This window comes from Artemia franciscana, chromosome 4 (genome assembly GCF_032884065.1).
Source record: "Artemia franciscana chromosome 4, ASM3288406v1, whole genome shotgun sequence".
NCBI classification, from domain to species: Eukaryota; Metazoa; Arthropoda; class Branchiopoda; order Anostraca; family Artemiidae; genus Artemia; species Artemia franciscana.
The window spans coordinates 39,833,916-39,850,707 of NC_088866.1; the positions used below are offsets into that span (position 1 = coordinate 39,833,916).

General features: G+C 35.7%; 1 protein-coding gene across 3 annotated transcripts in view; it reads right to left on the bottom strand.

Annotated features, from left to right (window-relative positions):
* The window catches only part of LOC136026421 (cytokine receptor-like), a 154,128-nt gene that overhangs the window by 67,687 nt on the left and 69,649 nt on the right, over window positions 1-16,792 (bottom strand). For all 3 annotated transcript variants that reach the window (XM_065702996.1, XM_065702995.1, XM_065702998.1), the window contains 3 exons: window positions 16,302-16,470; window positions 8,030-8,175; window positions 2,968-3,119 (listed from right to left, as the gene is read on the bottom strand). In XM_065702996.1, coding sequence (XP_065559068.1) covers window positions 2,968-3,119; window positions 8,030-8,175; window positions 16,302-16,470 — 467 coding nt within the window. The remainder of the gene's footprint in view (window positions 1-2,967; window positions 3,120-8,029; window positions 8,176-16,301; window positions 16,471-16,792) is intronic.

The following is a 16,792-nucleotide window of genomic DNA, read 5'->3' on the forward strand; positions in this document are numbered from 1 at the left end:
AGCAAAGGGCATTGGCAAATTGTCTGAAGTAATCAAAATTCAAAGTGAAGAAGAAAAAAATGGGATCCGAAGATAAGCGATAGCAAGAATCAAAACATGTCTAAATTAGGAATGATAGCGATGAGAATACAAATGCCCATCCTTTGGAACCACTTGAACTATCAAACGTGATAAGACCAAGAAAACAGCCCGAACAAATTAAATTCACAATGGATGAAAATCAACAACCTGGACTATCAAATGAGAAAAGACCCAAAACGAAAATTTATATGTGTTATAAATGATAATATGTTGGAAAAGAAAGAAATTTTTGTCCTACCACCTGAACAAATTAACGAATCTATAAACTGGACCATCATGTAAAACTATGCCAATAAGGGCAGCTAAAGCAAACGCCATTGGCAATAAATCCACAATGGGTGAAAATTAACAGCCTGGACCATAAAATGAGGCAAGACCCAAAAACGAAAATTTACAAGTGTTATAAATGATAATTCGTTGGAGGAAAAAGAAGTGTTTGTCCCATCACATGAACGATTAACAAATTTACAACATGGACCATCATGTAAAACTAGACCAATAAGGGCAGCTAGAGCAAAGGGCATTGGTAAACTGTCTGAAGTAATCAAAATCCAAAGTGAAGAAGAAAGAAAAATGGTGTTAGAATATAAGCGACAGCGAGAACCAAAACTTGTCAAGACTGAAAATTTTTACCGTGTTCTCCTTTAGCCTTTGCCGTGTCACTTTGGACAAAACCAATAGGAATAATCCGTATTATCAAGAAAAAACCAAGCTGAACTCTTAATATCACGCCAATCCAACTGCTAGACTTACTTCCTACCTTAAACGCAGCAACATTATTTTCATTCATAGTACAATTCACTTCAGTGTGCTTATCGGGTATACTATACAAGGACAGGACCTTCAATAAAGCTTTTCTATTAGCCGAATCGAATGTCAGCCCATAATCAGTGAAACTGAGGACTAAAAGGGTTTGATGATATAGACCCTTCTGAATTCTCAATCTACGAGAGGAAATTTTGTCGACACATCCTCTCCTCTTCCTAAGACCCAATTGTCTAATTTCTGTACATCGTAAAATCTCATAGTCTAATAAATATCATTATGCTAAGTAATTTGCTCTCCAACAGATATCAAGCTAATGCCTCTTAAATGAACCCACTAAGTCTGGTTGTATCTTCCTGATCATTAGTAATTTCGTCCATTGCCTCTGTTGCACAGTTACTTGATTCCACACTTCAATGCCTTCTTTATTTCCCTTTTACTCTCGTAAGATCTATCACGCAGAAACTTATTGTACAAGTCCCTTCTCTCTTCTACCAAGATTATAGCGTGTTCGCTAATATTCCTAGCTGCATTTTCAACTTTCCTCCTTATGAAATCTTCTGCAGCTTCCCAAACTTCTTTAATACAATTATAAAATTTAAGTTTAAATTATTAATCATTAAATTAAATTTCTTAAATTTAAATGTAGCTTCCCACCCGCTATATTGTTAAATTCTACATTCTTCCGTTTTGTATCAACTGCTCTGGGAATCTTCTTCTCAAAGTCTAATTCTACAGCCTACCAAGGTCATAACTTCCCGGAAGAAAGTTACCATGCCTAAATTTAAGCTTTAGATCAGATCTAGACAGTACTAGATCGTAATATTTACATCAAAAATAGCACTCCTGTATATCATAGGGCTTTGTGTCGATCCAGTCAGTGTCCAGCCACCGATCCAGTCGATTGATCCGTAAGCCGCTTTTGATTTACACAAACAAATTCACTAAGGTTGACCGTCTTTCCATCACATATCTATCATCTGAACTTATTGGTCATTTTATAATAAAATATCGTGGTGGCCATTAACTAGGTTACTACAAATCTAATTGAGCCCTGATGCCATATATTCCAACTAGTAACAGCCCGGGCAGTCAAATTCTTTAATAAAAATACTTTTATTAAATCTCTTTCAAGAATCCCTTTAAAAGAGGCTAGAACTATGGCCACTCGACAGATCTAAATCCGGGCGATAGCTAGTTTCTTAACGGGTCGGAAGCAGTGCGTCATAATGTATAATGATCAGATTTCATTCCATACAAAATTTTTTTGCGGCGCATCGCAAGAAACGATTCCGAGACCAATTCTTTTCTTAATATTTTTAATTCAATCTTTGAAAAGTTGATTGAATCGCTACAAGTTCCCTGACGACTTGTGCAGTCCCGCGCGAAAAACACTGTTGCCTCAGTCCGCCCATCCTTCCCTCTCTCACATATCTTTTACACTGACGCGTGACCTCTACGATCTTGAGTTAACAGTAAGCCTGCCTAAGTGCTTTTATGGGTTTCGTTTTTAAGACGTCAGTAGCCGCTAGCTGAAGATATGGTTCTCACTCCTCAGGGTAAGGTTTAGATCCTTGGTATTACGGTTCACAGTGACCTGAACTGGCGTTCCTACGATACGGTCATAGTTCAAAAACTTGCCTTGTTGTTACAGTCCTTTGCCGAATTGTGCTAATTTGCAATTCCTCCCAAACAACTAAAATTTTTAGCCCTTACATTAGATCAAATGCAAAATAAACTTGACCAGTATGGTGCCCAGGTGTCAACTCGCCTCAAAGTGATAAGCTCAATTGTAGCCAAAAACTAGCACGTAAAATTATTTCAGGAACCCAGTATGTTATTTAAGACGTTCTCAAGATAGTATGTCTAACGACCCTTAGACAAAGAAGACATGACTTTTGACTCCAAATGTCTATCGTTCGAAACTCGTCGAGATATTTTCGTTATTCCGTGTCAAGTATACGACTGAAGCCGTTTGTCTCCTTATTACCACCATGCAACAATTCTTGTGACAGGTGGCTGGTCACCTGTCCACGCATTGAAATGCTTTTACTATATTATCTAGAAACTATTAAGGTAATTAATCAATGCATTAAGAAAGTAAAACAACAGTCAACTTACATCACATTGGTAAGGTCTGTCATTATAGTAATTGCACCAAAAGATTATATAACCTTCAACAGCCGAAGATGTAGAATTATTCCAAACCAAATCATATGTACCATTATCATAAGAAACTTTAGTTAAAGCTCTGGGATACGGTACGATTTCGACTGAAAAAAAGAAGGGGTTAATTGAGAAATTTCACTATTTCAGTGTCGACAAATGGTGCGTTGGAACAAAATAATTTCAAAGGTTTGATTGAAAGAAGAAATTTCTAAAAAAAAAAAAAAAAAAAAAAAAAGAAAAAAAAAGAAAAACAAATCAATCATCTTCCTATATAAAAAAGGGTAGGTTTGAAATAAAATCTTCGGTTCTAGAGGAAATTAAATAAAAAATAAAAAAATTCAGCTGAAAATAAGGGGCTACATTAAAACTTAAAATGAACAGATATTATTACGTACATGAAGGGGGTTTCCTCCTCCTCAACACCTCGCTCTTTACGCTTAATTTTGTTAGTACTTTTGAAAAAAGCTTCTTATTGTTCCAATTAAAGAACATTGGGTTTCAGAAGTTGTTCTTAAAGAATTGGGACAAAATTCAAACGAGCGAGGTGCTGAGGAGGAGGCAACTCCTTACTTTCAGCCGAAAGAACTTATTTTTTATTATTATTCAATTTCTGATGGTTTTTTAAATAATCCCAGGAAATCTGGCCTCACCTCCACGGAAAAATATCCTCCCCACGGAGATATCCTCTAAATAATTCAATCCTATTGAAAATTTAACCAGGAAATCGCCCTTAACAACTCCACGCGTAAAATTGAGACAGAAAAGAGATAGCAAAAAATATAAAAAATTTCATATAGAAATTTTGGCAAATTCTCCCAGGGTATAATTTCCCCTAGAAACTTCCCTCTCCATGGAAAATTATCCCTGTGGAAAATCCCACCAGCAGAAAATTTACCCTCCCCACTCGAAAAATGTATGCATACTTCCCAATAACAAATACTAGACGTCAATAAGATGCAAAATTTGTAACTTAAGGACCTTTCCCCAGGGGCTGTGGGGGATCACGATATCTCCAAAGGCGTGGTTATTCGGCCTTTCAACCGTGCTGAACAAAATGGCTACCCAAAATTTTGATCAGAGGATTTAGAGAAAAAGGGGCGTGGGAGGGGGCCTAGTTTCCCTGCAATTTTTTGGTCACTTGAACATTAGAACATTATTAGGCACTAGAACATTATTAGGGGTCAATACGATCACCCCTGGAAAAAAAAACAACAAACAAAAACAACAAAAAAACAAATTCCACATTTTTGTAGGTAGGAGCTTAAAACCTCTGTAGTAAGGTTCTCTGATACGCTGAATCTGATGGCATGGTTTTCATTAAGATTCTATGACTCATAGGGGTTGTTTCCCCTTTTTTTGAAAATAAGGCAATCTTCCTTAGGCTTGTAACCTTTGATGGGTCCGACTAAATTTAATGAAACGCATAGATTTGACAGCAAGATAAAAATACAATTATTTTGATGTATCTGTTGGTATCAAAATTCCGTTTTTAGAGTTTTGTTTACTAGTGAGCTGGTTCGCTCCTTACTTACAGATGAAAGAGGCTCATTCAAATGAAGAAGAGGAAGAATTTATTTCCAATTGTCGCTTTTGTTGTGTTTGAACGTTATTTCCAAATAATTTTTTTTGGAGGATTTAAGGTAAGGAAAAAAATCTCGAAAATTCCTCTACTTCAACCGTCCCTTACACCTTTCTAGCAAAAGAAGGGTCACGGTTCAAATCAAAATCAGGTTTTTGGGACGTAAAAAGAATCAAGTTATTACCCTTTCAACTAAAAAAAGGAAAAAAGTTAACATTCAGAAAAAGAAATTTTAATCGACAAACAAAACCAAACCCTTTCCATCCATATTCCAATAAAAAAGTGGTATGACTTTGGAATTAAATTTCAATTTTGGGAACAAAAAAAAAAAGATACCAGAAAACATGATGTCAATTGACAAAGTACCCTGCTCATTTTTCAACACGCACGATTTTAATTCTAAATAATTCAGGATTGCAGAAAAAATACAAATTTTTTTAGCCTTTTCTTCCTTTTAAAAAGAGAGTATGATTTTAACTTAAAAATTTGAATCTGAGTACAAAGAGGTAGACTTACCCTAGAAGGACCTTAACTGAATAAGCTTGCTTTTTGAAGATAAGACTTTATGCTATACTTACAAAGCTCTGAAGTACGAAAACGTTTGAGAGTGCAAACATTGACTTTCAATCTACTGTTAGATGATTTTACTTGAGAATTGTTATCCTATTATAGTAGAAATTATGAGACTAACCATTAGGAACAATTAGCAAATACCAGTTATTCTTTTTTCTGGTTAGCTTTATATTTAAATAATTACATTATATCAAGTAAGTGTGAACTAAAGCCATTATTAGCACAAAAAAGCTTCATGTAGAACAAATATAATTCAGAAATTAAAACTTATTACGAACTTGTCTCATATACCCTAGACAAGGGCGTATCAAGAAGTTTTGTTTGGGGATGGGGTATTTCTTTCGAGGGGGTATGAGGTTTACAAAAACTTAAAAAAACAAATCAGGATTTGTTTATATGTATTTTTGTAACGTTTTTACGAGTCGGATATTTTTTTTGAAGGGAGGGGGGAGTAAAACCCTGAGCCCCCCCTGGTGATCAAAATCAATCTTTGAGAAGATTTAATGAAATTTATAATCTATAACGAAATTTCCATAAGTCAAGGGTTCATTTAGAACCCTCTTCCTTGTTTACTCAATCATTAAAAAGTACAAAAGGGGTAGGGAACTCAAATACTGCGGTAAAATATAATCATGAACAACGAAAGACATTAGCTAATTAAGGAAAAACTTGAATAAAAAGCTTTTACGTGTTTTTGTTTACTTTTATATCATTTTCTCAGCCAAAAGAACACATTTTTTTTGTCTCACCTGAAACAGAACACAAATAATTTGAGAAAACGAATATTTTTTTTCTCTGAGTTACAGGATACCCAGTTCAGAAATCAAAATTCGGCTAATTTCCGAACCTAACTTTAGATGACAAGAACTTGGTAAGAACGGACTCCAAGTTAAACTGAACCCTGAATAAATTTGAAATTAGCTCCTGAATTTTTGTTACAATGACGAGTTTCCATCGGCCGAAGAAACTACTCTATAATGAGCTATCTAGCCCCAGACGCAACAGTTAGTCAAGACCTAGGAAGCATCAGAGTTTAACAGGTTTTTTCCCACATTTTTTTTTCGCTCAACATGATTACCTTATTGGATCGCTAACATTATCCTACATTTCAGATTTTGATATACACAGTAGGTGCAGTCTACGACTTGTACCCTGAAATAATTAAACAACATCGATTGCCTTGGACATCAAATTGAATTTCCCAAAATGTCGTGAAAATTATCATCCCTATAAGACCATTCACGCTAGACGAAACTGCTGCGAAACTGAATAAAACCGACCATCGGACACAAATAAGATTAAGATTGGTCACATCACACCAAAGCTGTACACACAAATCTCATTTCGACATACAGCATATGCAAATCAGTCGGACAGTCTTTCATCTGGAGCTACTGAAACACCAAACAATCCCGTAGGAAAATCCCGTGAAGGAATTCCAACCATTGTGTTTTATCTTTTTACATTAAATTTTATAAATAATAGAGACAAAACTACTCACTAGATCATAAAATTAGGTCTTTTGATAGGGTTTTCATTTTCAATCCAATTACTTCAATATTTAGTAGCCATTTATGCAAGACCCATATTCTGTGGATATAAACAGAAAAACAAAATAGCTGAAGTAGGTGCAATAGAAACATGACAGGTCATTTTACTGCTCGTGTTGCCACTTTTCATTGGTTCCCCCTTACTTCCTTTATGCCTTTCAAAAATCCAAAAATGAAGATTAGTGTTTTCCCAACCCCCCAAATGCTGTTGAAAACAGTTTTCCTAAAAAAAAAAAATTTTAAGGCAAAGAGACAGTCGCACGACAGGCATAAGAAAGAAAAAACGTAACATGCATTCTTGTATGGGAACTGTTGAAAAAATTGCCCCTCTTTCAAAAAAAAATTATATATCCCTCCCCTACACCCTAAAACAATCCTGAAAGTTTCAACTTGATCAAAAACTCAGCAAAAAATCCGTCATTTTTTGATGAAAGCTATTTGCTGCATCTAACCTTTTTAATGATTAGTACTAAGAAATTAAAAACGTTTACTCTTGTATGAGCATCCAAAAATGTACTACCTCTGATTGTGAAAGTTTGCCACAGAAATACTCGTTTTTGTAACCCATTGCAAACATCACGTGATTATTGTCAGACCATTGATTGCCTGGGTGTTATGGACACATACCGATTGTAGAAACTAAGATCAAAAAATTTAAAAACTGCGAGAGTACTATTTTTCTTAAAGATTTTCTGTCAAAAAGTCTCTATTTAACAAGAAAAAGAGATAAATATGTTGCTGATGGCAATACTAAAGCCAGCACAAAGTACACGAGTTTCTCAGAGACAGCACGGGTAATCCTGATTACGCTTAATTTACTCGTAAATCTCGGTAACAACCTCGGCAAATAATTTTAATTCTATTGCTACTAATCAAAAAATCACTGTCAATTTTATCGTTATTTTCTGTTGCAATCTCAGGAATAAATGACAGCATTAAGCCAAAAAGATAAAAGATGTTATAGTAATAACAAAGAAAATAGTTCCATGTTTACCTTTTAAAGGAAAAAAGATCTATAATTATCTTATCAGACATTGAGCTTCAAAATGAATTTTTTCTCTCTTACGAGCTACCTCATTATCAAGAGACCTTCCTGGAATTAATCCATGAGAAATATCAAAGATAAAGAAAAACGAAAATACAAACGCAAAAAAAAATAACTCTAATAAATAAATTTGAAGGATGAGTGGAACGAATTATCATACAAGACATTCAGAAGCTAAATTCAATCATTACGGATTTAACAAAACAGGAGTATAAAACAGAGAAATCATAAGAAACAAATAAATACATAGATTTAAGACAAACTTACCATCATTATAATGAGGGACAAGAATCTCAGAGGTATTGACTGAGGCTCCAACATTATTCACAGCAGAAATAACGAATGTGCAAGCTTCATTCCCAATATAATCAAATTTGGCATATGCTTCTCGTATATCTACGTTGTTTTCAAATCTGGATAAAACAAAAACAAAAAACAGGTCAGTACAAAATGGTAAGGAGAGTCCCCCGCCCCATGCTCTATTGAAACAAGGTGGTTTTCTGGCTGTTATTTTTATTTTCTCCTAGAACTAAATCAATTGTTTTTATGGCACTTGGTATTAATTCTAGTGACATATAGCGATCGCAAATTCTGTCGGTAGTCTGTCCCGGTTTTGTTACTTTAGGCACTTCAAGGTAAGCTAGGACGATGAAAATTGGCAGGCATATCAGGGACCGGAACAGATTAAATTAGAAATAGTCGTTTCCCCGATTTGACCACCTGGGGGGGAGTGGGGGCCCGATTAATCCGAAAAAATAGAAAAAATGAAGTATTTTTAACTTACGAACAGGTGATGGGATCTTAAAGAAATTTGATGTTTGGAAGGATATTTTGTCTTAAGAGTTCAATGCGTGGACAGCTAAAATTGGATATTTTATGAACATTACTAAATCAGTGAGTTTCTTGTAAAGTGAATTAATCTAACATTTCACAATACTTGGCTTAGGATCATAGTGTCTTTTAATCCTGACCTAAGCTTCATAATTAATTCAGTGACCTTGTTATTTCGCAACAACTGGCTTGGGATCATAGAGACTTTTAATCCTGACCTATGATTCATAATTAATTCAGTAACCTTGTTATTTCGCAACAATTGGCTTGGGATCATAGAGACTTTTAATCCTGATCTATGATTCATAATTAATTCAGTAACCTCGTTATTTCGCAACAATTGGCTTGGGATTGTAATGACATATAACAGTGATCTATATTTATAAATTGAACGGTTTAAATCGGTGGTGGTTGAAAACAGGTGCCTTGAAAAGATGCCAAGTATTAGCGAACAATCGGAGGATCTGAATGACTTTGAACTTATATATTCGTCTGTGTTAAATTTTGTTCAAAGTAATTGGCTGAATTCGATTTCTGAGAAGGAAATATTGAACAATTTCCAACTGAAGTTCGAATGTTGCCAGCTGTAGCCTATGCACAATTAGCCTCTAAAGTTTCCGAAGTTCATCAGCTTGTTCAAATTGTGTCAGCAAAGTTAGACAATCATAGCCTCAATTACCCTCAGTTACCAGAACCTGTTCGGATCCTATTAAAAAGAAAGACGCTATTGATAAAATCAATGGCCATGCACTTGTTTCCAGTATTCGCCCTGTTCACGATAAGTGGTATGTAAATATTGATAAATCTGCTGCCGAAGACTTCCGTGCATCTGTTCCCGTCATTCTCGCCGGTACGTCAACCAAAGAAATTTCTAAAAAATATTCGGCCATTATAAAAGGTGTTCCAGAGGACTATGCGATTCAGTCTTTCACAAATTGTAGCGGGATTGTTGCTGCCAAAGGCTGGGCTCTTTGCAAAAAAGTTAAGCTTGATTTTGTGGGTTCTTTTGCTACAGCTGCTTATTTGACGGTGTACGAATTGGTTATGAATTCTTTAGACTGAGCGAATTTAAGGAAATTCCAAAGTGTTGTTTTAAGCGCCAATCGCCCCATCACTTCCAGTCTTCTTGTCACAATCCTTCGCGCAAATGTGATCGTTGTGCCGGCCCTCATATTAGTACGAAGAAAAATCCATGCAATGCCTCACCAAAATGTGCCAATTACAATGGTGAACACGTGTACTTTAGCATGTCATGCTCCGTTCTCCATGGTCTTGCAAGTCAACAAACCTCTAAATGACTTTACAAATTTCAAACATATCGCACAATATCAATGGCACAAAAAATAAAGATGCTTATATTGACGATCTGTACGAGAACTTCGACGTTATCTGCATGCAAGAAACCTTGTTAACCGCCCCTAGCAGAAATTTTCTTCATCGAAGCTCTATTCATTCGGTTTTTACTTCTGATGCAGTTACCACGCGTGGCCGCCCTTCTGGAGGACTGGCCTGTATTTTTAAAAAGAGTATTGATCTTTTGAACCCATCCCTTTTTTATTCGGATAAGCACGTTCTTGCTGTTAGAGTAAATAGTACTGTGTTTGCTAATGTTCATCTTCCATATAAAAATAATACAGTGGAGTCAATAAATAGATTTGCTATTACATGCAAGTCTTTAAAGTCCGTGATGAATCATGTCAAGGAAAATAAACTTGATTTTATAGTTCTTGGTGACTTTAATATGGATTCGGATGAACAAAGTTATCGATCCCAAGAAATATTGGAGTGCATGCCCCCTTACGTGATTCTGAAGAAAGATTTATCATACTCCTACATCCATCAATCTGGTAGTGTTTCTAATATTGATCATATAATCAGTTCGTCACATCTAGAATGCTCGATTATTCATGTTGATATTGAGACTGATTACATTGACCATTTATCGCGTTCATTTACTCATTTACTACTAAACTGAAACGTAACATTTGCAATGTTGCCCCTATTGGGAATTCTAAATGGTTTAAATATCGTAATTGAAAAAGAGCCGATATTGCTTTATATATATTGTCTTTATCTACATTGCTTAGTTGTATTCGTGTGCCGTATCATCCACTCCAATTGCAAGTAAAGGGTAGTAAGGGTGATCTTGATAGATATTATGATGATATAATTAGATGTATGAAAGAAGCTGAAAAAATTACGGTTCCCGAAGAGCGTATTCTTAAAAAGTGCGGAAATCTATATGGGCTGCCGATCCTGAATTAAAGAATTATAAAATAAGACAAAACATTGGCTTCGAATTTGGGCTGATTGTGGTAGACCTACAACGGGGTCTGTTGCGGATATAAAGCAGAAAACAAAGAATGATTATAAAAAGTACCTTAAATCCATTCGTTATAAGGGTATGGAATTTCCAGCCTCTAAAAAGGATTGGTCTAAATTGATCAAATCTGAGAAGCTGGATAAAAGCGATCTTTATAATAGTGATTCGATTTCTAGTTCAGCTTGGTATGTTTACTTTTCGGGAATTTTTTCCAAAATTAATTTTTTCGTGCAGTCGCATTATTCTGGGTTACTTTCTAAAATTCGTCCGCCTTCGCTTCATCAAGGCCATATTATTGCAGTATCAATAACTGCTCTTGAAAATTCAATTAAGCAACTTTGATATTGATGGTATTAGTGTAAATAATATAAATCCAGTGTGTTGCTCTTTTATTTCATTTGCAGTTGTTGTTCCAAATGTGTTTAACATCTTCATTGGTTCTGGATAGCTTTTTTGTGGAACTGTCACCTCAATTCTAAAGCAGGGAAAATTCCCTTCTCAATGTTCATCTTATCGCCCTATAACAACTACGTGTAACTTGAGTAAAATCCTTGAATATATCTTAATTCCTCATTTAAATGAAAATATAAATTTCGGATCGAATCAATTCGGGTTTCAATTTGGTATTAGTTGTCAACATGCACACCGAGTTGTTTCTTCCGCCCTTAAGAATAGCATAGCTGAGGGGTCGCCACTTTATATATGTACTTTGGACCTTTCTAAAGCTTCTGACAATGTAGTTCACAGTCAAGCTTTCTTTTCCCTTTTTAATAATGGTGTAAATCTTTCAGTCATTTTTTTTCTTCGTTTTTGGCATGCGAATTCTTTCCTCCAAATTAATAAATCTGGATCTCCGTTTGTCCGTTTATGTCGGGGTGTCAAACAGGGAGGGGTTTTATCACGTAGTATATTCAAAATGTGCATTTCTGGTATTTTAGATGAAACTAGATCAAATTATTTTATTGGACTCTCAGATATTTCTTATCTTGCTTATGCGGATGATCTTTGACTTTTGTGTAAAAATAAGCAAGATCTCTCGTTTATGGTCTCAAAAGTTTCACGTCTATTTTCTAAAATTGGTCTTTCTCTTAGCGTTGAGAAATGTGAATTTCTAGTTTTTAATGGCCCGACTTCTTCTAATGCTCCCTTAGCTTGTCGCGGTTTTTCTATACCCTTTGTTTCCGCCTTTCGGTGGTTGGGTGTTACTGTAACAAATTCAATTTTTTGCCTACGGCAGTGCACTGTTCGTGATGTTCAAAAGAAAATTCAAACAGGCTATTCTAAGATAGTTGCTAATAAAGTGAAGCATGATAGACGTGCACTGGGTAGGCTATATGCTACATTCTGTGATCATTCCGTCCTTTATCTTTCTGGTCTTTATCCCCTTCTAAAGAAAAAAGATGTTAATCAGATTCGGATTTTTTATATTAGATATTGTAAATTTTTACTTTATCTCCCCCTTGGTATAGCAATGGGAAGATAATTCGTAAGTTTGATGTCCCTGATATAAGTGCAAAATTGGCCCTCCTGCATGGAAGGTTGTCGGAACCAGCTTTTTATCGTTTATCGCCTCATCATCCTTTGGTCCGTCTGTTCGGTTAATCTCATTGTAGCGTAGTGTTTTTCTATCTGTAGTGTATTTTATTTGCAGTGTATTTAATTTTTTTTGTTACTCCACAAGTGCCATAACTTGTTATGATGTGGGTTATAAATAAATAATAATAATTATTATTATTATTATCGGGAGAAGTTGGAGGGGGGAACCTAAAATCTTGGAAAACGCATAGAGTGGAGGGATCGGGATGAAACTTAGTGGAAAAAATAAGCACAAGTCCTAGATACGTGATTGACATAACTGGAACGGATCCGCTCTCTTGTCTCAAGAGCTATCATGTCTCAAGAGCTCTTATTTTAAATTCCGATTCGATCCGGTGACATTGGGGGGAATTGAGGGGGAAGCCTAAAATCTTTGAATACACTTAGAGTGGAGGGATCGGGATGAAACTTGATGGGAAAAATAAGCACAAGTCCTAGATACGTGGTTGACATAACCGGAACGGATCCGCTCCCTTTGGGGGAGTTGGGGGGGGGGGGGTTAATTCTGAAAAATTAGAAAAAATGAGGTATTTTTAACTTATGAAGGAGTGATCGGATCTTAATGAAATTTGATGTTTGGAAGGATACCGTGTCTTGGAGCTCTTATTTCTAATCCCGACCGGATCTGGTAAAATTGGAGGGAGTTGGAGGGACTTAAAATCTTTGAAAACGCGTAGAGTGGAGGGATCGGAATGAAACTCGATGGAAAAAAATTGTAAGTCCTAGATACGTGATTAAAATAACCGGAACGGATCTGCTCTCTTTGGGGGAGTTGGGGGGAGGGTTAATTCTGAAAAATTAGAAAAATGAGGTATTTTAACTTATGAGGAGTGATAGGATCTTAATGAAATTTGATGTTTGGAAGGATATCATGTCTCAGAGCTCTTATTTTAAATCCCAGCCGGATCCGATGAAGGGGAAGTTCGGGGGGGGGGGTGGAACCTAAAATCTTGGAAAACGGGTAGAGTGTAGGGATCGGGATGAAACTTGGTAGGAAAAATAAACACAAGTCCTAGATACGGGACTGACATAACCAGAACGGATCTGCTCTCTTTGGGGGAGTTTGGGGGGAGGTTAATTCTAAAAAAAAAAAATACAAAAAAATGAGGTATTTTTAACTTACGAAAGAGTGATCGTATCTTAATGAAATTCCATATATAGAAGGACCTCGAAACTCAGATCTCTTATTTTAAATCCCGACCGGATCCAGTGTCAATAGGGGGGGGGGGACCGGACACTTTGAAAGACGCTTAAAGCGGAGGGATCAGGATGAAACTTGGTGGAAAGAAAAGGCACAAGTCCAAGATAGGTGACTGAATAACCGGACCGGATCCGCTCTCTTTGGTGGAGTTGGGAGGGAGGGGGGAGTAATTCAAAAAAATTAGAAAAAATGAGGTATTTGTAACTTACGAACAGGTGATCAGATCTTAATGAAAGATCTTGTGCTTTAGAACTCTCATTTTAAATCCCGACCTGATCCGGTGACACTGATGGGAGTTGGAGGGGGGAAACTGGAATTCTTGGAAAACGTGAAAATCGAGGTATCTTACGAATGGGTGATCGGATCTTAATGAATTTTGATATTTAGAAGGACCTCGCGACCCAGAGCTCTGATTTTAAATCCCGACCGGCATTAAGCCTCTGATTTTTCTTTTAAAGCAATCTATTAATTCTTAGAATTTTGCTAGAGCTCATACCATATGAGCTGTTAGCTCTTGTTGTTTTCTATTTTGACAGCATACAAAAATCGAATGAAAAAGTGCTCCCTCGAGAAAGGGGGCAACTCAGGTAAAGATTTGAAGAAAGAAGTTTGCCACTACTTGAAGTAAAGTAACTTAGAGTGAATCGTCATTGGACAACCGAGTCGTCCACAAAATTATTATCAATCATTAAGAAAGGGGAGCGGACTTAAATCTTTTAACGGAAGGTACTTTCTTGGTAAGATCTGCTTCAACATCTTATTTTTCCCAGCCTTACCACATATTACAGATAATCGTAAAAAATAAAGGGTCTCTTTTGATAGTTAATTGTAACATCTAATGACGCTTTTTAAGCAACAAAACCGACCGGGGAGTAAAAAAAAATTAGCATCGTGCCCAACGACACCAAGTCAAAATTTCAAGCAAGCCATTGAGCAGGATGGTCCATGCAGCTTAGAAATTCGAAACATATCCGTATAGAGGCTTTACTTTCGGGGCATCCATGATACATCATTAACAAGTAAAACGTCGTGCATTCTAGGTAACGACATTTGGACGTCACGCAAAAACGAGTTAAGTTAGATTTAAGTGCAAACGGCATATTTTGACACCGTCTTTAAGAAATGCATCGATTTTCTTTCTTAAAAAAAAATATTCCAGAGATACCAAGCTTTAAAGATTTGAGAAGTTGATGACTGGATGAACGTTAATTAGATGAGCGTTAACAACTGGAGCGTTAAATCAATGGCACAGAAACGAACAAAAGTGTCACTCCCACAGAACAAAAGCGTTACTTCAGTAGTACTTTTGTCAGCGAGGCTGACCTCAACACCCATACTCCAACACTCAATGTTCCCCAAGTGCAACACCAATTTCTATCATTTTAAGTTTTGGTTCTTCATTCTTAGTATGCTTCTGCTCGTTTAAGTTTTACTAGTAAAACTTTCTGATTGTCTTCTAAATATATATCTGCTTGTTCTTCATTCTAAACTCAACTACTGGTAGTGGCGAATGGACAAAATTAGTGGAGATAATTAAATAAATAAAAAAATATACATGGCTAAACAGAACCAGAAACTGAGGAAGTCAGAGGACTTTCCAAAAAGGTATCTGATGGTTTGATATAGACTCTTATATTAGAGTTTTCTTTACAAAGAATTTCAAGGGAGGAGAGTCTTCGGGAGGATTTTCTGAGTAGAAAAACAAAACTGTTTCTTCATACTAACTCTAGAGATTAACATCAAACTAAATTTATAGCATTAAGAGCCTGGTTTTCGAGGGATGCAGAGTGGTAGAAATCTCCCAAGAATTAAATATCACTTTTATTTCAAAAACCTGTGTAAAACAATGAACATTTTAATTTCCCCATTTATTACAGTATCAAGCCACCTGAGGCCAACACAGCTAAACACTCTTTTTTTCGCAAGAATCTGTCCACAGCTTCTCTTTACACCCCCCCCCCCCCCATGAATTTCCAGTTAAATAAAGAAAAAAGACATAAATTTACAAAGCACAAAAAAAAATATATTCCCGCTAGCAGGTGTTTAATCTTAAACTAAATAGATAACTGTAAGGTAGAAATTGTGCTGTCCATTGACATTACTCGGTTTAAAAAATATAGAATCTAAGTTACAGTGACATAATCCATATGTAATTAAAAAAAGAATAGGAAAAAGAATAGGATAGAATAGGAAATGGACGAAGCAGAAAAAACAACACTCTCATGCCCCAAACGTCTGATTTCAAGAACGAATGGACATCACCAATTATCCAAAATTTAATGATGTGTTTCCGCAAATTTTCTGGGAGTCGCTCAGACCAACCTTTAAGGATTATATTTGCCCCTTTTCCATTATGGACACGCATTTTCCGACAAATAACTAAGCTACTCGTGTCTAGAAAATAGCCTCTAAAATATATTTGTTTTTAATGTTTTTATTTATTCTGACATATATATATATATATATATATATATATATATATATATATATATATATATATATATATATATATATATATATATATATATATATATATATATATATATATATTCGAAAATATTAATTTCAAGATATTTTATTGAACTTACGTCAGACGTCGACCAAGCCTATCATAAACGACTACTTCGTAGTGGAACCCGTCACCATTTTTGAATTTTTCTTCTAGCTTTTGCCAATAGATAAAGACGCCCCGCTTCCCATAGCTTTGCTTTATAAGTTCAAAACTTCCTATTGTCACATTCGGTGGCGATTCTGGGACTAGAAACAAATATAAGAGATTAAACAGACTAGAAACTAAGCAGTGAATAAAACGAAACAAAATTACATAATAAAGAATGCAACGACAGAAGATGGAACTTCGAATTCAAAGAAACCCAATATAATAAGGAAAAAAAATTAAATGTATGACAAAATGGTAACGAAAAAAAAATTAAATCAGAGACAATGAGGTTTGCCGTCATAGATAAAATCATAGAATTAGGCGGGCGTGGGAATGCTAAAGAAAAAAGATGCAATCGATATCGGTGGCGTCAGTTAGGGGTTAGGGGACGTGTACCCCTCTCTTAAATTTAGAAAAATA